We start from the raw sequence: 27,133 nt of genomic DNA, 5'->3' as shown, positions 1-27,133 counted from the left end.
CAAAAGGTGAAAAACTCTAAAACCTGTGAGACCTCAGCACTTAGTTCTATATGCATGTACAGAGAAGAGCTGGTTTAGGCCAAGCTTTTATAAACAGACCCTATAACCAAAATTAGAGTGTTACTTAAGGTAATGACAATTGTCCTTCACAGTGTAAACCTAAACCAAACTTTGATTCATAATTTTTTAAGTGGCCCTTCCATGCTAGAGATATTACACCTGATTGTTATTTGTACACTATGTATTATTTAGACGTTAATTTTGCCAACAAGTTAAACATGCATAATTTTACTTTAACAAATTTACATTGATACAAATACTACTGCATTTGGCTTTATGACATTTTATACTGTGAAGAGTATTAAATGTCAACAAATGGATTTGGAAACTATTACACTTTGGGTGATATTTAAATTAACATGCTGAATCACAATATGTAATTTCCCCAAAGCATAAGATGAACATATGTAATGATGAAAATAGCAAAGCTCATTTTAATGCAACATTTTAAATTAGTCAGGAGACAGCTGCTACCTGACCAAAAGAGAAAAATGAACAGATGCTCTGTGAGTAAAAGGCCTGAAGAGTGGGCAAATAAAGAGAAATGGTAAATGACTAGAATATTTTCATATGTGTGTCTTAAAAGTAATGTTCCTGATATAACTCTAAAAATATTTCAGTTTAGTATTCAGTGACATTCTAAAATCATCCTGAAAAACTATCAGAAATGTTTTTATTCATTCTGAATATTTAAAGAAACAAATGATTTTTTTAAACACCAAAGTTGTTTCTAGTATCTCATTTTAACATCCTCTGATCACTCATTTTTGATTATAGCTCCTGGGACTAGAAAAGGTATTACTGGGGATAGATGCAAAAAAAAAAAAGTCTTGTTTTCAGCCCTCAAAAGGACTTGAATCCATTAAACACAAATCCTTAGATAATAATAAAATGCTAAAATATGTAAAAATAAAATTTTCAATGAAAGTTCTAAGAAGGAAGGGTTCTGAGTGGCCTAAACAAAGAGAGGAAGGTTTTGAAGGTGGTACAGCGTGAGCTGGGTACACGGATAAATGAATAGAATGGGTATATAGACAGACAAAGGAGAGGAAAGAAGGCGTTTCGTACTGGGGCGACAACACGAATAAAGCAGCATAGCAGTAGGAATACACAGAACGTGAAGATGTTACAAGAGACAAGGATGAGACTACCTTGAAAAGAGGAGGGGCTACGGACTGGAGAATTAATCAGACTCAAGTTGTAACAGTAGAAAAGAAGCCTGGAGCTTTAAAAATCAGGCAGACTACAAATGGAATACAGCTTGCAGGCAGCTGTAAAAAAGGTATGAGAAGATCCCTATATGGGGATATTCTCCCATATGGAGAAGATGGGAGAAGGAATGATCTCTAGGATATATTGTTAGTTCAAGAAAGGAAAGTGCAGAAGAGTGTGCATAGTTTACTATCTTTCTTTGTGTTGAGAAGTGGGGAGATAATATATATACTTGTGTGTGTGTACGCAGATTTGCTTACATCTTCAAAAGAAACAAAAAACAAAGATGGTTACCTACAGAGAAAGGGAAAGAATGGGGGGAGGGTATAGGGATAAAAGCTAGAACCTCTCTGAATGAGCTATTTCACCATTTTGATTTTGGAGCATGTAGACATTTTACATAATTAAAAACAAAATTAAACAAACAAATAAAAACACAATGGAATCCCTAAAAATAGAAAACAAATTAAAGAAAAAAAAACACCAACTAGTTAGTTGAAGTTGGTTGCATAACCAAATAGAGAAAATTATTTTAAGTGTTTTTATAAAACAGTATTTTCACTGTACACCATAATGGTATCCTAAGAACAAAAAGAACGACAAAGAAATCTGCATTCAGTGGGCTTGTTATGAGTGATAATGTTGGTCATCTTATTTTGAAGATGTTATATATACATGGAAAGATAAAGAAAATAAGTAATTATGTTAATGTCATCAGGAACCAAGATTATCAACATTAACAAAAAGAAATACAAATATAAAATCCAAGAAAAAATGAAAGTATCAGTATGAATTCATGATTTATTTTTCTTCCTAAGAAAATACATATTTCCTAGCTTTGTCCACTAAAAAGGCTGAGAAGAAACGACAACCTTACAGAAATGAACGTACCTAGTCCCTAGATTTGTAGTCTTTAAATACTATTATCTCATTAAAGGGAAATAGGGGCTTCGTGGGGGGAAAAGTTTGGTTCCAGGTACGGGGAAGGAAGTGTACAAGATGAGCCTGGGACATTCTTCTGTTCCAGAAAGCAAGGAAGTTAATCATACTAACTTGTTAAAAATTAAAAAGCCCATGCTAAAAGAACACAACAACCTTAATCTACAGGGGTGTTAATTTGAATATCAAATAGAATAGTAACTGCAATAGTTTGAAAATTTATAAAATAAAAAAATTTATAAAAAATACCTGAGTCCGTAATGACACCTCAAAAATAAAAACAAATACAAAAATTGGAGGTTGTTAGGGTACCAACTCATTATTCTAAAAATTAATAAATAGGGGAAAGAAAGGACCATTTATCTTGCCTTTCCAACACAGACTGTATTTTAGGGTAGCCAAGCAGTTGACAAGGGAATCTTCTTCCTTACAGAAGAATCAGAGCTAACACATGCTGCTGGAATGAGAGACCTAGAGAAATCACTATTTTGCAACTCCTAATGAAAAAGTGGATCTTGGCAACTATCATCAAGGGCTGCTAAAACTAAAAGTTAAAAACTGAGGGTTAAGTTTATATTGGATGGATCAGGCTGATACCATCTTTAAAAGCAGCACAACCAGACATTCTGTGCCTCCTGCTATGATGTAATGGAAAATGCAAAGCACTCCTAATAAAGTATTCTTTTAAACAAAAAAACACAAAAACAAATATGAAATCAAGAATTGGAATTTAGTCAAGTCTCTAGATCTAGAGCTACAAGGATACAATCAGCCAAATTCAGAATGTGGGAAACTCTATACAACAAATGACCCAGTTTCATCAACAAATAAATGACATTTTAAAAAATGGTTGGGGGGGCCGGCCCGGTGGCACAAGCGGTTAAGTGCGCGCGCTCCGCTGCGGCGGCCCGGGGTTCGCTGGTTCGGATCCCGGGCGCGCACCGACGCACTGCTTGGTAAGCCATGCTGTGGCGGCGTCCCATATAAAGTGGAGGAAGATAGGCACAGATGTTAGCCCAGGGCCGTCTTCCTCAGCAAAAAAAAGAGGAGAATTGGCGGATGTTAGCTCAGGGCTGATCTCCTCACAAAAAAAAAAAAAAAAAAAAAAAATGGTTGGGAAGGGTAATTGCCACGGATTAAAAAGATTTAGCAAACATTAAACAAATGTAGTGTGTGGGCCTTGTTTGGATCCAGAATCAAGCAAACTATTAAAAAAGTTATAAGAAAACTGGGAAAATTTAAACACTGAGTGGGTATTAGATGATAATAATGAATTATTGTTAATATTACTGAGCGTAATAAGTTAAAAAAGGTCCTATTGGTCAGAGATACATACTGAAGTATTTACAGGTAAAATAATTGGATACCTGACATTTGTTTCCAAACACTACAAAGGAAAATTAAAGCTGGGTAATGGTCATGTGGGGTTCTTTCTTGATTTCCCCTAGCTTTTAGGTATGTTTGAAAATTTCCTTAACAAACTTAAAAAAAAATCAGGTATAGTAATTTGGTCTTGAGGTGGAGAGGAGGTTATTATAGTGATCCGAGTATAAGGGGTAAAAGTCTGAACTAGGTTGGGGCCAGTAGACTACAGAGAAAGACACAGTTAAATAAATGACTGGCCTTGGCCTCTCTCATTTCAAGAGAGAAGAAAAAGTCAACCATACTTCCAATGTTTCAAGCTAAAATCAATGAAGATACCATTCACCAAAACGTAGTAGTGTAGAAGGGAAGCTGGTATAGAGAAAAGAGGAATATTAACGTTAGGGTTGGATTTTGATGGATGCCAACTTTACTGAGTACAAAGAAATGAAAGAACGCCACTTCAAATTCTCCACAGAAGGAAATTATGGGGCTGGATATACTTCTGCCTACTGTTGGTGGAGCTATTCAGTATAGATGTTTTATGGATAACATAATGCTTTAAAAAAGTCTCCAAACAGTTCTTAAAGAAAAGACATTAAGATTTAGTAACAAACTACAAAAGATCTTACAGGAACTCAAATATAGAACTTCTTAATTTAAGCACTGGAAAAAGGAGTGGGAAATAAACACAGAGATCAAACTGAGTCTGGTATAGAGTTTCTGAAGAAAGACCTCAGGTGATATTTGTTTGGTAAGAAAACTATATTCATGATGTTAGTCATGAAAATACTGTGTAATTTTAGTTCTTGTTTTGTACAATTTTATATTTCCCCAATAGTTTTTACTTATCTAATAAAAAGCTGAGATACTTACTTGCAGGGATGAACTAAGACAGTCTCGTAGTATTTCCTGATGATGTGGTTCATGAACTATTTCGAAAATTTGCTTTCTTTCTTGTGAAGGGTGGGTTGGTGACAAAATATGTACTAGTAGTCTCCCAAGCTGCATTCGGAAGGTTTCCTTACAAGACCATAAGATTTTAGTCCACTGCTGCTTGGAACCACTGGTTTTACTTGTACCCTTAAATCAAAACAGGAATGAATTAGGATCAGACTTCTTAAGCAATAATATACTAACCTTAACACAGCCCTAAAGATTCTAATTCTAGATTTTTTTAATAGTCAAAATTAAAAAGACATACATCCATACAAACGAGTGTTTAAAAGAGATGGACATGCACCAATGCTTTATGGTAGCATTATTCAAAATAGCTGGAAACAATCCAAATGTCCATAGATGGATGAACAGATAAAATGTGGTATATACATAGAATGGAATATTATTTAGCCTTAAAAAGGAATGAAGTTCTGATACATAACTTCAACATGATGAACTTTGAAAACATGATAAACGAAATAAGCCACAAACCAAAGGTCAAATATTGTATGATTAACTTATGAGGTATCTAGAAAGTCAAATTCATAGAGACAGAAAGTAGAATAGTAGTTATCAGGGGCTGGGGGAAGGGGTAATGGGGAGTTATATTATTTAATGGGTACAGAGTTTCAGTTTGGGATAATACAAAAGTTCTGGAGATGAATAGTGGCAACTGTTGCATAATAATGTGAAGGTACTTAATACTACTGAATTGTACTCTTAAGAAGGACTAATATAATAAATTTTACGTTATGTATATTTTGCCACAATTAAAAAAAAAGAGAGATGAATGAAGAAGCTAATGTCCTAAGCACTTAAAAAATTATCTAGGGCTTGGAAATTTAAAACCAACAAACAGGGCCGGCCCTGTGGCTTAGCAGTTAAGTGCGTGCGCTCCGCAGCTGGCGGCCTGGGTTCGGATCCCGGGTGCGCACCGACACACCGCTTCTCCGGCCATGCTGAGGCCGCGTCCCACATACACAACTAGAAGGACGTGCAACTATGACATACAACTATCTACTGGGGCTTTGGGGAAAAAAAAGGAGGAAGATTGGCAATAGATGTTAGCTCAGAGCCAGTCTTCCTCAGCAAAAAGAGGAGGATTAGCATGGATATTAGCTCAGGGCTGATCTTCCTCACAAAAAAATAAAAAAAAAACAAATAAAACAAACAAACAAACAAACAAAGAACCATCAAAGAACAATGGCAGATAAACCCATATTGATTTTGCAATATAAAAGAGAAGGGATTCATAATGAAGACTTGAATTAGTACTAACATTATTGAGCGTAATAGTCACAAATCAAAAATTGCATATAAATGTTGACATGATCCCTGTTCATGCAGATAGCTCTGGCTTCTCAGTATTTTGATGCCCTTAACTCCTGAGAGTTTCTACTTGTACCTACAGTACATGATATAACTACTCCTGTGTTTACTTCTTAGAACTGCTTCATCTCTAAAATATTAACTTTGACACATTCCACCCTGATCAATTCTCTTACTCTGTGGTTTCTACTACACCTCAATCCATCAGGTTCTTCATTCATCAAGAATTGTAATCACAGAGTCTTTTTTTCTCCTTTTCAGCCTTTCAGTTACCATAGAAGTTTACGTATTCAAATTAGGTTAAGTAATAAATTAAATTGAAGTTAAAAAAATTGCATATAAATTGACCATCAGTATTCCCTAATGAATAACCAAATAAGCTGTTTCAACTGGGTCCCACTAAGGCTAGACCAATTCTGATCAAATCTTCTGTATCTGGTTTAAAACTGGAATCAATACATTTTAGAGTTTATTTGGAGTTTTGGAAATGGCTTTCCAACTACTCCTCGTCCTAAGGGCCCTGTGTAAATGATTCAGTTTAAGTGGAATATGCAGACATCAAAACCTAGTTTAGATTTAGAGATTGGCAGAGTCATGATTTATGAGTTTTGCTAGAATTAGATTGGCCTTCGGTATCTATGGAGTGAACTGACTGATTTGTTCCCTATGGTCAAATGTAAATGAACCTAAAGAAACCCAAATGAGTGGATGAGAAATGGAGCCTGACACTTGTCAGTATTCTCTATATAATTCTGAAGGTGCTCGATATATTTAAGCCAAGATCTAAACTTCATAATAATTCATAAAAATAATTCAAGAGTAATAGCTAAGTCCTTTAAAAACAGGTTATTAATTTAAACTCTCAAAGTAATCATGAAAGCCCTATTCTGATGCAGATCTTACTAAACTATAATAATAGAAAATGGCTTTCAGGTTACAGACTTAAAAACCAATGCTGCATGAAGTGAGTCTTTTTGGAAAGGGTAAATTAGCAATATACATTACTCCATTATTAAAAATTCAAGTTGTCTGAGTTTCAGAAAACTCTGTGAAAGAGTACAAATATGACTTTGAAAACATATAATACAGACACATAAAACCTCTACTCCTTTTGCGTGAATGAACATTTCCCATGTAATTAATTTACTTACAACAGATACTTTGAATCCTTCTACCAGATATGTGAATATTTCTTTCTGAAAGGGATTGAAAATGGAAGGCTGCTCATGATAAATATTTTCTTCAGAAATTTCAGTCTGGGAAACTGAGGTCTTGCTTTGAGTCGCAGTTTCAGGAGTACTCAAAATGTCAATAATGTCTGGATTAAACTCTTTGAATTAAAAAAAGAATAAAAATTAGTCAAATCACTAATACCTAGACATTATAAATGGTAATGATGCTGATAAAAATATTCTATGTGATTAGTAATTCAGTTAACACAATGTAAATATGTAGTAGGTATATTAGATGTAGAAGATACAACACACTAGAGCAAGTGAATTCACCTAAAACAATGTCGAAATTTAAACATACATAAGTCATGCAAGTCTACATTAAAGATTTATTTTACTAATGAAGATGAATTAAACTGAAAAATTATTAACGCCATGAGGTTCTTGTACAAATCAAACATAAAAGACCACGTGATATTTACACTAGATTGATGTGCAAAGCGATTTCACTGCTTGTGCTATCCCATTAAATCCTGTGCATGTGATAAACATGGTTCCATTTCAGAATTTAGCCTGGGAGCTGGTTATCCCCAACATAAATTAGAAAAGTTTAAAAAAAAAAATCCCTTCAGTGTATTATGTTCTTTTAGTGATTAACAATTACTGTTTTCTTTTTCCTGTCTCCTACGGTTATTTGAACATGTTTTTAGAATTCCATTTTGACTTATCTGTAGTGCTTCTGAGTATATTTCTTTGCATAGTTTTTTAGTGGTTGCTCTAGCTATTACATTTTATATATAAATATATAAATCATTAGCCACTCTAGAAACGCAAATTGAAAACACAATGTGATATCACTATAGAATGGCTAAAATGAAAAATAGTGACAACTTCAAACACTAGTAAGGATGTGAAGAAAACTAGATCACTCATACATTGCTGGTGGGAATGTAAATTATGCAGCCACTCTGGAAAAGTTTGGCACTTTCTTAACAAAAACAAAACATGTGACTACCATACAACTCAGCAATTGCACTCCTGTGCATTTATCTCAGAAAAATGAAGACTTATGTTCACACAAAAATCTGCATATGAAAGTTTATAGCGGTTAGCTTTATTTGTAATAGCCAAAAACTAGGAACAACCCAGATGGTCTTTCAACAGGCAAATGGTTAAACAAACTGTGGTGCACCCATACTATGGAATACTACTTAGCAAAAAACAAAAAAAAAAAGAAGAAACTATTGATGCAACAACCAGGATGACTCTCCACAGAATTAAGCTGAGTGAAAAAAGCCAATCCTAAAAGGCTACATAGTGTATGATTCCATTTATATAATATTCTTGAAATGATGAAAAATAGAAATGGAGAACAGATTAGAGGTTGCCAGAGACTAAGGAGGGGGTGGGAGTGGGAGGAAAGTGGGTTTAGCTATAAAAAGGCAACATAAGGGATCCTTGTGGTGATGGAAATGTTGTTTCTTGACTGTACTAATGTCAATATCCTGGTAGTGATACTGGACTACAGTTTTGCACAATCCATTGGGGGAAACTGGGTAAAGGGCACATGGGATCTCTTTGTAATACTTCTTAACAACTGCATATGAATCTATGATTATCTCAAAGGAAAGTTAAAAAATATATTGGAGGTGCTGTACTCTTTTAAACTCAATGGTCAATTTAGGCCAGCGTTTAATATATTAAAAAGTGGACTTTAATAAGTTACAAATAAGTTCTTTTAATAGTGTGGATATTAAGAATGAAAAAATAATGCTTTTAAAAAATTTGAAACATAATCAGTTCCCCCTTAAATGATTTTCCTTCTAATTCAATATCTGAGCAAGAACATATTTATTCTCTAGTCCTACCTTGATAAATAATTCTGTTAACTGCTAAAATGGTGAGCCTCTGCAGTCGCTGTGCAAGCTCTGCTTCGGTTGCCTGGACAGGGTTCTCCTGGCTCATTCTCCGTTGCATCATCATAGGAAGTTCATCACTTGCCACGGAACGCATTTTCATCAGGAGAGAGTCAGTCTGAGCAAGGGGAAATTTTCGAGGACCTTGAAGTATACAAATTAAAATATCAAATGCTAGCATTAGCAAGGATCAAGTAAACTATTTTTGCTACAACTTTTTGATTATCAGACCATGAAAAGAACCTTATTTAATACAAAGTTAATTTATACAAAGGAAAGAGAGTGATTAAGAGAAAGTGATGTTTCTCCCTCTTTGAAGAAGTGCAACAGTACTTCTGATTTCAAAATCCTAAATAAGAATGTTAAAGCTAGTGACATAGCTTAGAAGGATGGATATCATTTGGGAAAATTTGAGTCTTCTGAAAAACTCAAAGAATTAAGAGGGTTTAAGTAGTTCAGAATGTTTTGACAAAATATTTTCAAATACTGTTTCACTTCCTTGTATTCCAAAATAACCAACAGATCTTTAAAGCACATCATGTTTTAGTGAGAACATTACTCTTTCTGGATAATTACCATTGTTGAATTTTATAGAGTAGTTTTGAAAAGTACATATAGTGACATAGTAGAAATCAGTCAAATGAAAATGAAGAGATCAGAAAGGCGAATATAATTCCAGTGATTTGCTATTAAAATGATTTGGTGCACATGCATCATTTGGAATTCAATCCTACAAAAGCATTTCCTCAGACATGTTTCCTCAGATTGAACAGGTAGGAGTGGTGTTCCTGCACCATTACTGCACCTGCTTTGAGAGGTACCATACAGGTAGTGGATCCAGGAAAAAATGGGGGGAACGAGTCTTGATTTAACGGACTGAAGGAGAAGGGCATCGGAAGTTGACCATAGGAACCAAAATGACGTCTTGGTAGATGAGGAATAATGGAACCCTTCATTGGAATTGAACCTTTGTTTTAAATTATGAAAACATATCAATTTCCATAAATAGCCTCTATAAACGTTACTTACATATGACTAAATTATGATAGGTTTTAATGATTCATTCTTCAAGATATTTAAATATTTTAATAGCATTTTACATTGTCCAGTTTTTTGGGTAATCAGTATTTCTGATCAGTTAATACATTTTGGTGGGTAGAGTCATTTTGAGACAAGAACAAAGCAAATAAAAAGAAAAAGAAATTCATATCTGAGACATATTCAAGAACAATATTGTCAGACTATGTCCTTAGTTTAAGCAGATTTCTCCTGAGGTCTACATCTCTGACAGCTGCCATGCTGTATAAGCAGCTGATAATCATAATTCAGAGACACAGCAATATACTGAATAAAGAAATGTTAAGTCCTTGGTACTATGTACTTGAAAAAGTGGGAGGGTATTTCAGCACTCATGCTGTGAAGCTACACTGAGCTGGTGTGGCTTTAAGTATAGTTCTTTCTAAGCCTTGGTTTCCTCACATGTAAGATGTGGATTAGAAAGTAAAATAGAGCCTACCTCACAGGTAGATTTTTGCCACTATCTGACACTATATTAAATGTATTTGTTTACATGCTTATTGACCATTTTCTCCAGTAAAATATAAGTTCCATGAGAGCAGAGCAGATAAAATAATAACTGGTTCATGGCTGATGTTCAATAAATATTTGATGGTTAAATGAATGGATAAAGAGGGTTGTTTTGGGATTAAATAAAATAATGGACACAAAACACAACGCCTGTCTCATCCTAAGAATCAAAAGTTGTTAATAGTTGGTATTATTATTAATGGTTGAAATATAAAGGAAATTCATCTGTATATGAATTATATTAATAACACAACATTTATATATACATGTATATTTATTTACGACATTTTAAATGTATGTGTAGCACTTTAAATAATACCCTAATGCTTACATCTACCTTCATGCATTAAGGTGATGATGTTTTTCAAATTGATAAGCAGAGAAGTGAAAAAAATACATTTAAAAGAATGTACATTGCTACCTTGTTTATAATAGCAAAAACAAACAAGTAAAAAAACCATTATTTATGATAAAGGTTAGGGACGACGATCATGGCAAATCAATATAATAGATTATTATGCATTCATTAAACATAAAGAACATTTATATTATGTGGAAAGATGTCTATAATGTATAGATTAGAAATAAAAATCAGTTTACAAACAGTAGGTGGATTATGATATCATTCAGGCAAAATTACATCTCTCTCATACGTATCTATACTACAAACAGACACTGAGCTAAGGAATCAGTGCTTCACTCGTTGAGTAGTAGGGAACCATCAGGGCTGTGGAGCAGAAGAATGGCACACATGAGTTAGGCTGTAAGAAGATTAATCTGGCAATAAAATAGTATCCAGCTCCTCTAAGAGTGTGAAAAATTAAAATTTAGATGTATTGAAAGTGCTGCTGAAGAAACTCTGGTCCTAAGCCAAGGATATCCTGGAGTTCACAGTCTGAGTAAATCTGTCTATTATCAAAAAATGTGGTGTGTGGCTGTAATAGAAGCTTCAGTTGCCAGCTGTCCCCACAAATTCCTGCTGGAGGTGCAGGGGGTGGCAGTGGGGTTGGAAGTGTCACTTGTCAGCAGTTTTCAATAAATGCCAAATGAGTCTATTTAGGAAAAAACCATTCCCCCAAAACATTTGTCACTAATGAGAACAGCTTGTTTTAAATATATATATATTTTTTTGTAAGGAAGATCAGCCCTGTGCTAACATCTGCCAATCCTTCTCTTTTTTCGCTGAGGAAGACTGGCCCTGGGCTAACATCCGTGCCCATCTTCCTCCACCTTATATGGGACGCCGCCACTTGCGCCACCGGGCCGGCCCCTTGTTTTAAATCTTTGAAGGAACAGTTCATTACCTAAATGATGGAAATATAAATCCCACTTAGTCACTTTAGTACCAGGAACAAATGGACTTAAATGGGTTAACCATACTGCTCAGAAGCAGAGGAGCTTCAGTATTTTGTATCTTTTGTACCTATAGTGTACAAAGCCAATATACTTTTAACAATAACTTTTGACTAATAGTGAAGAAATAAAACACAGTCTTTCCCAAATATGTGTGTAAAACAACATGGAAGGAATTACAAAGCACCAACTTAACACATGTAAAGTGGTATTTTGTAAACTGGGTTCGCAATGACAGAATTTAAATAAGGTAGCATTTAAAACAAGAAGAATCTTAGGAGAGATCTGAGAGATATGAGTCCTAAAGATACGACAGACCTGGCATGAGTAGATGTGGTGTAGGACACAAAGGGAAGAGTGTAGGTATTCTTGTTCTAGCAGTCTCTAATTCTAGGCCTCAGCGGATCCGTGAAATGAGGAAGCTGGACTGGATGACTTTGAAGGTCTTTTATCAAGTTCGAAATTTGTAAGATTCTATAAACCTCCTGTGGCTTACAGCAATTGCATTTACTTAGATAGAGTGAAAAAGATAAGCCCAGTATAAGAGGGTAGAGGAATCAGAAAAAGAAGAAGAATGATTTAGAAAAATCATTAGAAAAAGGACTACAAGTCCATTATCCACTCTAAAATGACTCAAACCAAAAATAAGCAATAACAAACTTGGAGCTATGCAGGGCTTTGAAGCTCAAGGTGATAAAAATGCTAGTATCTAGAGAGACAGATGACAGACTGTTAGAGAAATCACAGAAAACAGCAAGAGGGCTGTTTGTATTAGCCCAGGCACAAACTGATCATAAACTACACCAGGGACCTAGGTATAAAAGCAGAGAAGAAATGGATATGAGAATGAGAAATATCAACAAGAAAGAAAGAGTAAAAATTTGTGAAAGTAGTAAAGGTATACTTTCCTATATCCACAGAAGGTGAATTCCAACTAATCAGTCACTGACTATATGAGGAATGCTGAAAAGGAACGGTGGTCCAAAAGTCATCTTTTGGCATGTAGGAAGCTAAGCATTACTGCCAAATTTAGTAAGATAGAATTCTACCTGGGACAAAAGAGGTACAACCGGCAAGGCAGCTCAAGAGGAGAGATTGTGTTCAGATATTAAATTAAAGAAGGATGTATGGGGCAATAAGTTTAGTTATGTGGATGTTTTAGTACTTTTATTTACATAAGCCTTTATTTAGCATAATCTAAACATACTACTGCAAAACAATGTATATTTGCTTTCCAATGTATATAGAGCTTTCCTCTACAAGTGAGTTTTTCACATGGTTTTAAAATTTGACACAGCACTGAACACAATGAAGTAGTTTAACAAAGGTAGAAGAAAGATTTGAATTTAAAAGCCCTTAAAACTGAAAGGGTGATTAAACTTCAAACAATTTTCCAAGTACTCTGTTTGGAGATACGTGTGTGTGTGTGTGTGTGTGTGTCTGCATATATATCCACTATCATACATACATGTACATGCATATGGGTGTATATAGATCTAATGTGTATGTGGGTAGGTGTTTATGCTATCTTTCTGGATCATGTGTATAAAAATCATAATGGATTTTGTGGGGAAAAAAAGGAAGTCTAACAATATCAATACCTATTATTTGATGATATGTACTAATTTACAGCAAACCTTGGCATTCTAAATGTGTCTGAGCCACCATCATCTCCTGTCTTGACTACTGCAATAGCCTCCCACCTGGACTCCCTACTACCTCTCTTGCTCTCCTCTAATCCACTCCCTACATGGAAGCCAGAGTGGTCTTTTTTCAAAACAAAAATTTGATTATGTCATGCCACCTACTTAAAAACCTTTGATAACTTCCCATTAGGATAAAATCTAAACTCCTTAACATGGCCCATATGATTATATGTGAACTGGCCCATGCCATCCTGTATAGCCTCAACTGGTATCACTTTGTCATCAAGTACTACACTCCAGCTAAATTGCTTTCTTTTAATTCTCTGAACAAGCTTAGCTTTTTCCTGCCTCGGAACCATCACATAAGCCGTTCATTCTGCCTGTAACACTCTTCCTCTGACTCCCTACCTTGCTAACTCCTTTCTTATCCTTTTATGTCTATACCGAAATCTCACCTCCCTAGAGACTTCTCTAACTTCTGATGAAGATCAGGTTACTCTATTGTTGATTCTATTACTATGCTCTACATTTCTCTACAACTTTATAATCTCTGCAAGGGCAGAATCTGTGTCTGCTTTTTTCATCATTGTATCATCAACATTTAATACAGTGCTTAGCACATGGTGCTCAAGAGACAATTGAATGAGAACAACACTGAAAAGAAAGCAGTAGAATAGTTTCCTCTGGGAGAAAAACGTTCTCAAATTTTATAGTTGAACTTTTTAAACTAAGAAATATTTTTAAAATGTGGATGGCATCAGAATATAGGCAAGTCAAGCTATCATCAATTTATAATTATTAAAATCTTATTTTAATACTCACCAGCAATGCTCTTCCGCTTCTGAAATATTGCATGATGGGAAGCAGAAGATAACTGGAATGAATTTGTAAGGTTTTCAGAGTCATGATTTGCAGTGGTCCTTATAAATTCCATAGCAGCCTGGAGAACTCTAAACTGCAGTGCAACAGCCATATCTAAAAACAGAAGATACCAGAATGTTTTCAAGCTATATGGTTGTTAATTTTTTTATTGAATTGATTTTTCTATCATGCAATATCTAAACTGCCAATAATGTTTTATTAGACAAGAATTTAAAAATTTTGATTAACATTTGTTCTTGATGGTAGTAAACACTTTTTAACTATCTTTAAAAGCAATTTTAAAGCAAATTTCCAAATGGTCACTATAAAAAATTCAATGGAAAAATACTAGCTCGCAAATTTATTTCATTTCATATAATTGTTTTAAAGAATAGGCTTTTTAATAAAGGCAAAAGTTTAACCAGAAATTCTCACATTTTTCTGTTTCATATTCACTTTAACATTTGCCATTAAAGAAAACTAAAGGGCATTCTTATTCAATATAAACCTTTAAATTCTACTTGGTAAGAAAAATCAGCGACTTCTTTTAATGACATGTTGCCAGCTATTAATTACATCAAGGCATCACTTTTTAAAATTTTTGCCACTCAAAAAGGCTTCTTTTCAAAACTGGTAGAGATCATCACAAAATTAAGTATAAACCTTCAGTAAAACAGTTTCCAAGAAGAAAGAGATTAACATTTTTGGCTACTACACAACTCCTCTGGAAATCCATAAAAACTAACTCTTACTTTGTGTCCTCTTGTTTTTGCTATTTTGAAGATATCCAAGCAATACAATAAGGTCTTCAATAACTCTAAAATATTGTGAGCCCGAGGAACTGCAAGCATGAATTGTAACTGCTATGAAAAGTTGCTGTATATCACAAGCAAGCAATTTGTATTCATTCAAAGGAACACTAAAGAAAAAGAATAAATAATTTAAGACAAAGAAAACTGGTTTAACTTCTCATTCTACCAGCATTCATCCATTCATACATACATTCAATATTTATTCATGCTTACTCTATAGCAGGTAATACAAATTGCATGCTAGGAATAGAAATAAGAAGATACGTTTGACTCTTGTCAAAAAGTTAATAGTCTTGCAGAGGACCAACAAGAGATAACTATAAACAGTAAATGGTAGTAAGTGCAACAACAGAGATTAACACCAGACAACACATAGGTGGGTTTCTTAGCCCATACTAAAGATGAAGATTTTGTAGGTATGAAGAAGAACATTCTAAAATTAACCTCTCTGAATCTCACTTATATAAATTATAGTTATTTTAAGGATTAAAAGAAATAATAGATTTGAACATATATTAATCACTTATAAATACCCAACAAATATGAATTAGTTAATTCTGTCCTTCAATTTTTTTTTTTTTTTTGGTGAGGAAGATTAGCCCTGAGCTAACATCCATTGCCAATCCTCCTCTTTTTGCTGAGGAAGATTGGCACTGGGCTAACATCTGTGCCCATCTTCCTCTACTTTATATGGGATGCCACCAGAGCATGGCTTGACAAGCAGTGTGTCCATCTGCGCCTGGGATCTGAACCTGCGAACCCTGAGCCACCACAGCAGCGCGTGCGAACTTAACCGCTACGCCACCAGGCTGGCCCTGTCCCTCAATTTTTAACCTTGGTAATCTACCTCAGTGTGTGATATTAAGCCTAAATACTTCTCTCCATTTACTTTTTCAAAATCAAGCAAGAGTTAGCAATGGTAGCTGTCTTGGGCCAATTAATAGAGTAGCATCTAGGGATATTCACTAAGTACAATTTATTTTTTAAAAAAACAACAAACTACTTTTAGAAGAAGCCTCCCATCACCCTTCTCAAGTTTTACCAATTTTATGCATTCTATTGTAATCAAGACTAAGTGTTTTGAGGAAATATAATACTTTGTATTTCTGATATGCCTAGCACACACAGATCCTAAATATAACAGGTGCCCAATAAAGATTGAACCGAGTACAAAAAGTCTCTCTTGTACTCAGAGAACCTCCTTGGCCTAGAGAATCACCAAGGATATGCTCTGTCTTCTCTGCAAAAATATAGATAATATTTAATGCTTTAATGTGCAATAAGATGGTGCTTCTGGAGATTTATATTTTAACATTATGCTAATAAAAATGTTATACTGTACATCAGAAATGTAGACACAAAGGTACAAAATCCAAATAAAAATATAATCTAACATATTTTTTAAAGCTGTCAATCAATTTGGTTAGTAGCCATTTGCCAATGTACTTTTGGCCATTAGAAATTAATTTATGGTAGTAGACAGTGATACAGTATGCTAAAAGAAGGACAGCATGGCAAGTTCAAAACACAGGCTTTTGAGGTGAGACAGATTCAGTCTCAAGTTCTCTGCTATTTACTAGCTGTGTAACCCTCAATAAGTCACTAAATCTCTCTAACCCTCAATTTCCTCTTCCAGATAGGGATAATAATTTTTATAACACTATAGTGGAAGCTTGGTAACTATATTTAAGGACAGTTAAATTTATTCTACTTGTCTTCAGGTTCTAAATACCCCAAATTAGATCATATAAACACCTTTTTAACCAAACTTTGTTGAAAATTAGGGAAAATACGTCCCTCTGAAATTTAATCAATCAGTTTTGTAGGAAAAACGTTCTTTGAAAGGATTATGAAAAATGTAACCTATTACCAAAGTTTTCCCTTTCCAAAGTATTTACCAGATGTAGTTTTAAATAATGATTTAAAACTTACTTCTTTTCTAATCCATTCAGGGCTGCTACTGTATTACATAACACGTAGAGTAGACCATTATCCAACAACATATCTGCTACCTTAGAACAAGAATTTAATATTTGGAGAAGAAGTAAAAGAGCATTATGCAAGAGCATGTTGTCATAGAGAGAGGTCTCTATTAGTCCCAGAATAGGAATGACAGACCACTTCTGAAAAAGTCCCATGTTTTTCACATCTTCCAGATCAAATCTATAATAAATAATACACAGTTGGGAGCAAGTTAGAAGCAATTAACCACTAAATAAGAAAAAATGATTACAATATGGGCTGTTTTGTTAACCTGATTTTGAAGCTATAAAAAATAAATTTGGGGAGTAAGGATTCTTAACCTTTTTTTAGATCGTAGCTTCCTCCAATAATAAGATAAAAGGTGTTGCTAGAAGTCTATGCCATGGTAAATACACAAACATTCAAATGAAACATGTATACAATTTCATGGTTTTAACTGACTCACTTTAATTCATCCAAGGGCCCCTTAGGGGTCCAAAGTCCGCCTGCTTTAGGGGCTATATAACAAGTGCACAGGAAAATACTAATACCACAGCAATTGAGAGGCAGTGAGCTAGTAAAACGAAGTCTAGCAAAGGGAATGAATCTTGAATTCATGTCCCAATACTATTTGCCTCTGTGACAGAGGGAAATTATTTAAGCATTTTGTACCTCATTTTCCTTATCTGTCAAATACATGTGGTGATATTTGCCCTACTTTGTTCACAAGGCTGTTGTGAGAATCAAATGAGATAAGACAGAATTGCTTTGAAAGAGCCAAAAGCTGTATGCAAATGAAAAGTACTGTTGTCATTACCACAATTAATAAGTAAATTCCTCAAGGTCTGAATTGGTCTACTTAACAATAAGTAGGAGACACTTAGTAATAAAGAGACATTTCTCTATACTCTATCATAGACAGAAATAACAGTTTAATTTTTCTGCCAAACTTTTGGTTTGGGGGAAAATATTCTTTTATTTTTGTATTTATTTGCTAACCCTTCAGCACTACGCCATGGTCAAATTTCAGCAATCGGTATACCAAGAATTTCCGATCAGGGATTTACTCTTCTCCCAGATAACCTGAAGGATGTGAGGGGAGTGAGGAGCTTCTCTATGGATCACTCATGTAATCTGTTGCTGAGAATTACACGAGCCACCTTTCTTTTCAGTTAATCTTCTTATGTTAATTTTTGTTGTTAGTACTGTGGAGTTGATTCTGACTCCTAGCTACCCTGTGTACAGCAGAGTGGAAGTCAGCTTGGTCTTGTTGTGCCATCCTCTCACCTTCCAGTGCTATATCAGACAATGCTCTGCTGCTATTCATAGGGTTTTCAAGGCCAATATTATCAGAAGTGGGTGGCCAGGTCCTTCTTCCTTCTTATGTTAACATTATATGCCAAATCTTTTTTGTGTGTGTGTGTGTGAGGAAGATCAGCCCTGAGCTAACATCCATGCTAATCCTCCTCGTTTTGCTGAGGAAGACCAGCTCTGAGCTAACATCTATTGCCAATCTTCCTCCTTTTTTTTTTTTTTTTTCACTCAAAGCCCCAGTAGATAGTTGTATGTCATAGTTGCACATCCTTCTAGTTGCTGTATGTGGGATGCGGCCTCAGCATGGCCGGAGAAGCGGTGCGTCAGTGCGCACCTGGGATCTGAACCCAGGCCGCCAGTAGCGGTGCGCGCGCACTTAATGGCTAAGCCATGGGGCCAGCCCATATATGCCAAATCTTAACTATCATTTTCTTTCATTGGATGCAGCATTTGTTTCTAGTTTCTAGCTATTGAATGAAATACAAAGGAATAAGTTATATTAGAAAGAATATCATACGGAAAATAATAAATCGATTCACCCGGAAAATGACTTTTAGCAGATTTTTTTCTAAAACTGACCAAATAGTTTTGTTAAGAGTGAGTTTAATAAATTTTACATTTATTAAAAGATCCCCAGTTATGGTGGAGGGAAGAACCCACTTACTCTTCATCAAGGCCTATACGTCGACCAAAAAACATTTCAATGAAGCATTCTAACAATTCCTGAGTTCCCCGATGAAGATACAACTGGTTGGCTAGCAAGGAAAAGCCACAATTCTTCAGAAATTTATCTTTTTGTTCTTTCGATGCTCTATTAAAATATGCATCTAATAGCTAAGGAAAAAATTTAAGACAGTTTAGATAATGTATTAAAATTTTATATAATGTATATAAATCAGACAGTGTATTATACTTGTATTGGTAAGTTATTGGTTAATTTCATACATATAGAACATAGAAAGCTCAAAAAAAAAGTCACCTCCATAGCAAAACAAAAATGGACTTTGTCTCTGACTACTATGGAATGCTAATGATGACTCTATCTTGGAGATCTTAATACTTTTGTAATGGGAAAACTACCTTTTTAGCCGAGCATGGACACCTAGTAGACTGGCAGCCTTAGTCGAATATAAGTAGAATATTTGTGCCTAATTCTGAAGGAAAAAAATCAGTCAACACTGCACTATGCTCTTTCTGCAAATGTACATATATATAGCCTAGACCTCTATTTCTAGGCTTCTTGACAGATTATTTATCCTGAGCACAGGCCTAAATTTCTACCCTTCCCTAGCATCGTAACTGCAACATGTGTAAAACCAAATTAATTATTTTCCTTCCAAACTCACTTCTTCCATGGTTCTGATCTTACAACACAGTAGCACCATCCTCCTAGATTTCAAGGCTAATCTCACTTTTGGCTTTTCTCATTCTGATTCCCCACGTGTAATTATGAATGTACCTCTCTTCCATTCCAGCGAATGTCTCTCAAATCTGTCTGTCCTCTGACTTTCCACTTCCCCAGAACAGGAACTCATCACTTCTCCCCTGGACTAGTGTGCTAGTCTACTAACAGAATACTTCCACTTTTCTCTCCCCTGCAATCCATCACTCACAGTGGTGACAGACTATTCTTCTCAAAACACACATCTATTTCCTGCCCTACTTAAAAAGCTTTCTAAGTTTACAGCATATACAAAATACACCTTTTGCATGAATCCTTCCTTGGTTCCTCCATCAGGATTAATTGCTTTTCCTATGCTCCCACTCTTCTTTATTAATACTGCCATGGAAGCACTCATCACAGAATTCCTTACATTTTACTTAGTTGGGTATATGTTCTCTTTTCCCAACTAGACTACAAACTTCTTGAATGTAGGGGCTTATATTATTCCCCTTTATGTCCCATATAGCAACTAGCCTAGTGTTTTGAACAAGGAATGGAAGTTCAATAAATACTGGGTTGAACTGCAAGTGATTAAACAATATCTTACATCAAGACAAACTAAAGAAAATGAGAACCTTTAAAAGACCATTTCAATATTGGGTTGTTTTCTATTCATATCAAACATCTATTCATTCAACAATATACTTAGTACCTATTACATACTAGACACAAGATGCTTATCCTCATGGAGCTTATATTTCAGTGTGAGAGATTAAAAAAATAAGTACACAAATAAATTAAAAAGATAATTACAAGATGTAACTAGGATGCTATGGTGGAATAAATGAGAAGTAGGGCTAGAGGGAAGCTATTTTGAAAGGTGACTAGGGAAGGTCCCTCTGAAAACGTGATATCTGAGCTGAAACCTGAAGTAAATGTCTAAGATTTGATACTACACTGAAGGAGAGATTTCCAATGAACTACATGTTCCTAGTAATCGGTAGACTTACAAAACATATTGATATGAATCAATATATGGAGAAGGATTTAAAACTGGATGATAACACATACAAAAACATGAGTAAGAGGTAAACAATATCAGTTTATTATTCCTAAGTATAAAATAAAGCTTTAGGTCTACCTTAACATATATATTCAAATTTTAAATTACACATATATTTATTTTTCTGAATTAAAACAACACATCTAGTATTCACCCTTACCTTAATAACTCCTTGTTGTATAGCAGGTGATGGGTGGTTAACGAGGACTAAAAGTGTATCTGCTTGAATAAGCTTGTCCATCACATCTTCAAGCATAATATCAGGCAGGATGAGAAGAACTCCACTTAAGAGTTCATATAATCCACAGCATATGGGTACCAAACAGTCTTCAGTTACACTAAAACAGAGACTCAAAAAATCTTACTAACACAGTCTCAGGGAGAAAAGTACATGATGATTACCTTAAGAACTGTGATGAGCAGTAATAATTTTAACATGTGAAACAAAAGTTCATAAGATTTAAAGAATGTTTCCTGATTTAACTGTGATTAACAAATTTGCCATCAGTTTTTATCATCGATATTTTTTAGGCATTAGTCTATTAAACACTATTCTATTCTATATCTATGATGTCCAATACAGTAGTCACTAGCCACTTGTGTTATTTAAACTATTTTAAATTAAATACAACATTCAGTTCCTCGGCTGCATTAGCCACACTTCAAGTGCTCAGTAGGCATATGTGGCTAGTGTCTACTACACTGGACAGCATAGATAAAACATTTCCATCATCGCAGAAAGTTTCATTGGATAGTGCTACTTGAGATGCTTTTGGAGACAATAATAAATCTTATAATTGCCCTGAACTGAAGAGTTTTCTCTAATAACAACAAGGAATTAAATAAACCGTAAGATATTTTTTTCTTTGAGAGCTACTTATAGTTTAGTCTTTGGTTAAGTATGGAATTCAATATTATCTAGTATTAAAATAAAGAGAGAGGTATCTTTCTGTTTGTTATTAATATATATGTTGTATTATAAGAAGTGACATAATGAAGATATTTCTAGAAGTATAGAGATTCTTCTAAGAATAGTTCTATAAAAGGAGGGGCAGTGTGCAAAAACATGTGAGTACCTGTGAGCATTCGTAGTTCTTTTGTAGTTTGGCTCATAACCAAGAGAAAAGGCAAAGTTTTCCCAATCATCGGTGTTCCTATCAACAAGACTTGGCCAACGGCCAATGGCTGCAGATCCATTCTGTGAAGGAAAAGCTAGCCCTAGGCTTGCAATAGTGCTGTGGCTTCGCTGGAATGAGGCCAGTCCCTTTAGATAATCAGGTCGGCGTAGGCAGGACTCATCCCCAGGACTGTCATGGTCTGATCTGGGTTCTGCTCCCAACTCTTTATGATCTACTTTGACCGCTGGAAATCCCAACGTTCCTTTTGGGACACCATTGACAGAGGCTTGGGCTGGAAGGACAGCTTCCATTTCACAAACAGTTTTTGCAGACTCACAGCTACTGACGAATGCATCTTCTTTGCCTTTTTTCAGTGTCTCGGAACTCCCCAGAGGATTCCATTTCTCTGGGTGGGAAGTAACATAATTATCTGCAATATTTTGTAACTTGTCAATACTACAACCCAAACTTCGAGTCAGTTTTTGTGGTTGCATTAGAGGTGAAGAAGTAGGGAATGCTGGTAAGCTTCTAGAACGTAGCATGTTGGCAGCCATCTGTTGTGGAATAATATTGGAGGAACTGTTTCCTGGTAAGAGTACATAGAAAATTGCCACTTAAAAATCTATCAAGTAGGATCACTTATTTTCTGCACTATCAGTCACAAGCATAGCAATAGTCCATTTACCTTGCAATGTTAAAGAATCCATATAGGTTACTATTCCTAGTAACTAATACTTCAAATTCTTAAGTGCTAAAACTATTTTTCTCTTAACCACTATTTATTAAAATCTTCTAAAAATGTATATCTTTTCCTGTCTCCTTAACAAAATACATGCTGGCTGAATGATTCAAAGTCATTAGGATTAATGGTTCTACTACAGTGAAATTAAGTGAATTAAGTGAAAAAATTTACCTCAGGCTAGTAGTCCCTAGGATGCAGTTTGATATAGTGGAAAGAGTGTGGGCTTTGCAACTAGATATAACTGGATTCAAGTGATAGTTCTGTTAGGTGACCTTTTGTAAATCATTTAATTATATGAGTGTGTTTCTGCAAATGTAAAATGAAGGTTCAGAATATCTACTTTGCAAAGTTGCTTTAAGGACTAAGTGAGATCATATTTGTGATGTACCTAGCATAGTGCCTGGCCTGTAACAGGTGCTCAATAAATGGTGGTAATAGTCGTACTTGTTGTTATTATTACTAGACTAAATGGCCCTGGACTATTCTCTCTCCTTTCCATTTCTGTAGTCACTTCCTGCTGCTATTAGTGAGAAGCAATAGTTTTTTCTCTTCTTGCTATATAGCTCTCCATTTTTCTGCTTCTAATACTCTGCGTAGGAGGAGATCAGAAAAATCACTCTCATTGTAAGTGCTTGGGGTATGAGAGAATGCTACTCAGGCTGTGGTCTGTGGACTAGCAGCATGGACACCAGCACCACCTGTGTAACTGTTAGAAATGCTCATTCTCAGGCTCTACACTGGATCTAGTGAATCGGAGTGTATGAGGGCAGAACCAGGGAGCTGTGTTTTAACAAGCTCTCCAGGTGATTTTTTCGCATGCTAAAACTTGAGAAGCACTGATAGGCACTGAATGAACTGCTTTAGAGCATAGGTTTTGTGGTCATTTTTTTCCTAGTTATTTCTGGATTTTGGCTGAAGGGGTAAGAGTGCCAAAAGATTCTGCTCAAAAGACCTGGAAAAAATAGGGGCATGATTGTATTTGAAAATGTTTCAGAGTGATGCATAATGATTTAAAAAATAGACATGTCCTATAAAAATCCAATTAAAATATAGTCTTAAAATATTACAATAAAAGGCCATAAAATACGCCAGAGAATAACTTAAACACTTTGAGAGAGAAATAAAACTGGAGATTAATACTCATATATCTCATCCTATCTATCTATATCTCTATCCTACCTGCACTATTTAATAGTTTATATTAGAGCTAGAGACAAGACTAGGTTGGACTGACAATAAAAGCAAAGCTTCGGTATGGAAGAGGACTGCAGTCAGGAAAGGAAAAGACGTATGGCCAGTTCACAACTAGGAGACATGCACCTATTTTTTATCCATAAAAGTAGACATGAGGTATTTCAAAAAGAGTAAATTAGGAAGGTAGAAAAGTACTGTAAGCTTAATGACTTGAACATAGTTGCTATCAAAATAGAAGAGGGAATTAATTCTGAACATACAGAAAAATTATAGAGCAGCATTAAAAGGCCAGCTACAGTTGGACACCCTTGTAATGGCAGGAATTCTCACTGATGACTTTCCCTAGCAGCTTTCAGCAGTGTGAGGATGGTTAGAGTGAGGCAAGGTTAGAGTTTTTCAGGTCAAGAATGCCAAAAGGCCAAGAAGACAAGGCAACTGAAGATAGCGTCAAGAAAATTATTGGCTAATGGGATCTAGGCTTGATAGGGAAAACAGGCAGAGGGAACTTGGGATGGTAATAAAGAAACCAGAAAGACAGTAGGTTGTTACTAGAGAGTGGGATACTGGGTTTCAGAGGAGGGAAGCATTCTTGATGATGGTAAAGTCCAAGATAGATGCATGCATATTGGTAGATACAGGAGAGGGAAAGGTCCCTAGAGTCAAGGACCATGAAGGCTGGAGTATTGGACGGCCATTCACACAGCAAGTGAAATTATCTAGAGTGATGAGTTTAGGTAGAAAGGAGAGGGTAAGCCAAACAAAGCTTTTGAAGAAAATGGAAAAACAAATCAGAAGCTTAATGACAAACAAATGATGATGATAAAAGGGGACAGAGAATTCCAGAGCAAGATAGCATGAGCCTCATCCATTTCCTAAGTTCTTCTGTCTCTCTTGTTATATTGAGTATGAGTTACTAATACCAGAGAATAGTGAAATGGATTTCTTAAATATATTCTATAATTTTTAAGTTTAACCTTCCATTTATGTAGTCTGAATATCAGGTTGTATTATACTGCTAAAAGATGTACAGTTTATTTATCTATTAATATTCAGAACTAAATCAGGAAGGGTTATACTTTCATTGTTATTTTTACCTTCAGGTGGTGAAGCAGTAAAACCAGATGGGTTTATTACCATAAATCCAGGGCTAGTAATGGACTTTCCTCCGCTACCGGAATGCCTGAGGTACATGATTGACTGTACTTTCTCCTGAAAGATCTTGCCATCTAGAATCAAAAAAAATTTTGAGAGAGTAACATTAAAAAAAAGAATAAAACAAAAATGTAACTTTAAAAGTAAATCAATAAATACAAATTTTTACAAAAAGATGTTTAAAGCGAAAATATATGGCATACTTTATACTAACGTACACTTGATATGTGAGGACTTACACTCTAGAATTTCTTTTTTTTTTTTTAATTTTACTTATTTATTTTTTTCCCTCCAAAGCCCCAGCGGATAGTTGTATGTCATAGATGCACATCCTTCCAATTGCTGCATGTGGGACGCGGCCTCACCATGGCCGGAGAAGTGGTGCGTCGCTGCGCACCCGGGATCCGAACCCGGGTCGCCAGCAGCTGAGCACACGCACTTAACCGCTAAGCCACGGGGCCGGCCCTAGAATTTCTTAATAGAGATTTTTTTGTTGACTATTACTAGCCAAACTAACTTCTATTTTCTTTGAATTCCAACTGTACTTAGTTATTTCTATAGTTTAACATTTAACTGTTCACTTTTTCTATGTTATATGATCTTTCCAAGGAGACTGTTCATCTGTTCATTACTTGAGGAAAGGATTGTGTCATATTTTTATATATTCCCTTCAATGTCCAATATAACTCTAAAATTGATACCTCCAGCTTAATCTTTCTTTCTGAGCTTCATACTATAAATTCAACTGTTTTATCTCTTAAATGCACCACAAAGGCAACAAATCTAAACGTGAATCATCCTTCTGCCCTAAATTCACTCCTCCTGTTTTTGTTCTCTGGTTCGTTTAGCAGAAGAACCCATTTCCCATGTATAAACTTGGAGCAACCCTTGACCAATACCTTTCCTTTACCCATGTCGAGTCAGTCTCCAGGTTCTATTGACTTTATTTCCTGTTTCTTGAACTCTTTTCATCCCTAGCATAGTGCTATAATGCAGGATCTTACCACCTCTCACATCCAGATTATTGTCACAGACCTCTAAATGGTATCTGTGATGGACATCTGGTCACCATCAAATCCTCACAGCTACCAGAATTCTCTCTATGAAATGTCACCCTCTGCTTAAAACCTTCCAGTGGCTCTCTGTTGCCCCCTTCCACTCTGGATAAAGTCTAAGCTTCTTGTCTACAAGAATCTCCACGATGTCCCCAGACCTCTTTCTAGCCCTGTTACTTATGTCACACTTTGCCACACTCATTTCTCATAGCTCCCTATCAAGCTGTTAGCTTTGCCTGGAAGGCCTGTCCCTTCAACTCCCACTCAGCCTTTAAGACTCAGAGCAGGCATCACTTTCTCCAGGAAATACACCCTTACCATGCTCTATGCTACCAGAAAACAGAATATTTACTTCCATATCATTGTGCTTTCCACGTGGTGTAATTATCTGTTTATGTCTCTCTCCCCTCTACTAGGCTGTAAACTCCTTAAGGGAGGGGACCCTTTTTACTGATCTTTGCTACCTTGCTCCCAGAATCTTGACAGTATTTTATTCAGTAAACGTGTGCTGAACCTAACACAAAGTCATGCTAATTTCACTTGGATTTTCACTGCTGCTGAATCATTTTATTCATTTACTATATTCCCTAAAACGGCTATTTTACAACCAGTTTTCCTTTCTAAATTTATTATCTAGCTTTCTCATAGATACCCTCTTGCTTGCTTTCTTACCACATTACGTTTTCCTAGCTCTTTTAAAACTCTAATTATTCCATATTTCTCTGAATACTGATTACTCTTTCTGGTCCCACCCTCTAACTAGTATTATTACCAATAGTTTTATCCTTAGCTTCCTTTTTCCTTCTCTCTCTCTACTCTCTTCTTCAGTGGTCTCATCTACTCTTAGAGCTTCAACTCACTTCTATGTGGGTAGTTTCTCTTTCCTGAATTCTACTGCAATAATTTACTTACATCATATCCCTTTGCTCAAAACAAATAAACACAACAAAATAAAACCCTT

At 35.4% G+C, this 27,133-nt stretch overlaps 1 protein-coding gene across 1 annotated transcript in view; it reads right to left on the bottom strand.

Moving 5' to 3' along the window:
* The window catches only part of LYST (lysosomal trafficking regulator), a 179,766-nt gene that overhangs the window by 62,170 nt on the left and 90,463 nt on the right, over positions 1–27,133 (bottom strand). Inside the window, exons 22-32 of the mRNA XM_058542978.1 lie at positions 25,060–25,191; positions 21,988–22,615; positions 21,072–21,249; positions 19,129–19,298; positions 17,121–17,351; positions 15,129–15,295; positions 14,338–14,490; positions 9,735–9,896; positions 8,882–9,073; positions 6,993–7,171; positions 4,450–4,656 (exon numbers count right to left, since the gene is read on the bottom strand). Of these exons, the coding sequence (XP_058398961.1) occupies positions 4,450–4,656; positions 6,993–7,171; positions 8,882–9,073; positions 9,735–9,896; positions 14,338–14,490; positions 15,129–15,295; positions 17,121–17,351; positions 19,129–19,298; positions 21,072–21,249; positions 21,988–22,615; positions 25,060–25,191 (2,399 nt within the window). The remainder of the gene's footprint in view (positions 1–4,449; positions 4,657–6,992; positions 7,172–8,881; positions 9,074–9,734; positions 9,897–14,337; positions 14,491–15,128; positions 15,296–17,120; positions 17,352–19,128; positions 19,299–21,071; positions 21,250–21,987; positions 22,616–25,059; positions 25,192–27,133) is intronic.

Source organism: Diceros bicornis, chromosome 6 (genome assembly GCF_020826845.1).
Source record: "Diceros bicornis minor isolate mBicDic1 chromosome 6, mDicBic1.mat.cur, whole genome shotgun sequence".
Lineage (NCBI taxonomy): Eukaryota > Metazoa > Chordata > Mammalia > Perissodactyla > Rhinocerotidae > Diceros > Diceros bicornis.
Note: the sequence above shows the minus strand (reverse complement) of the source record. Positions and strands in the feature narration are given on the sequence as shown.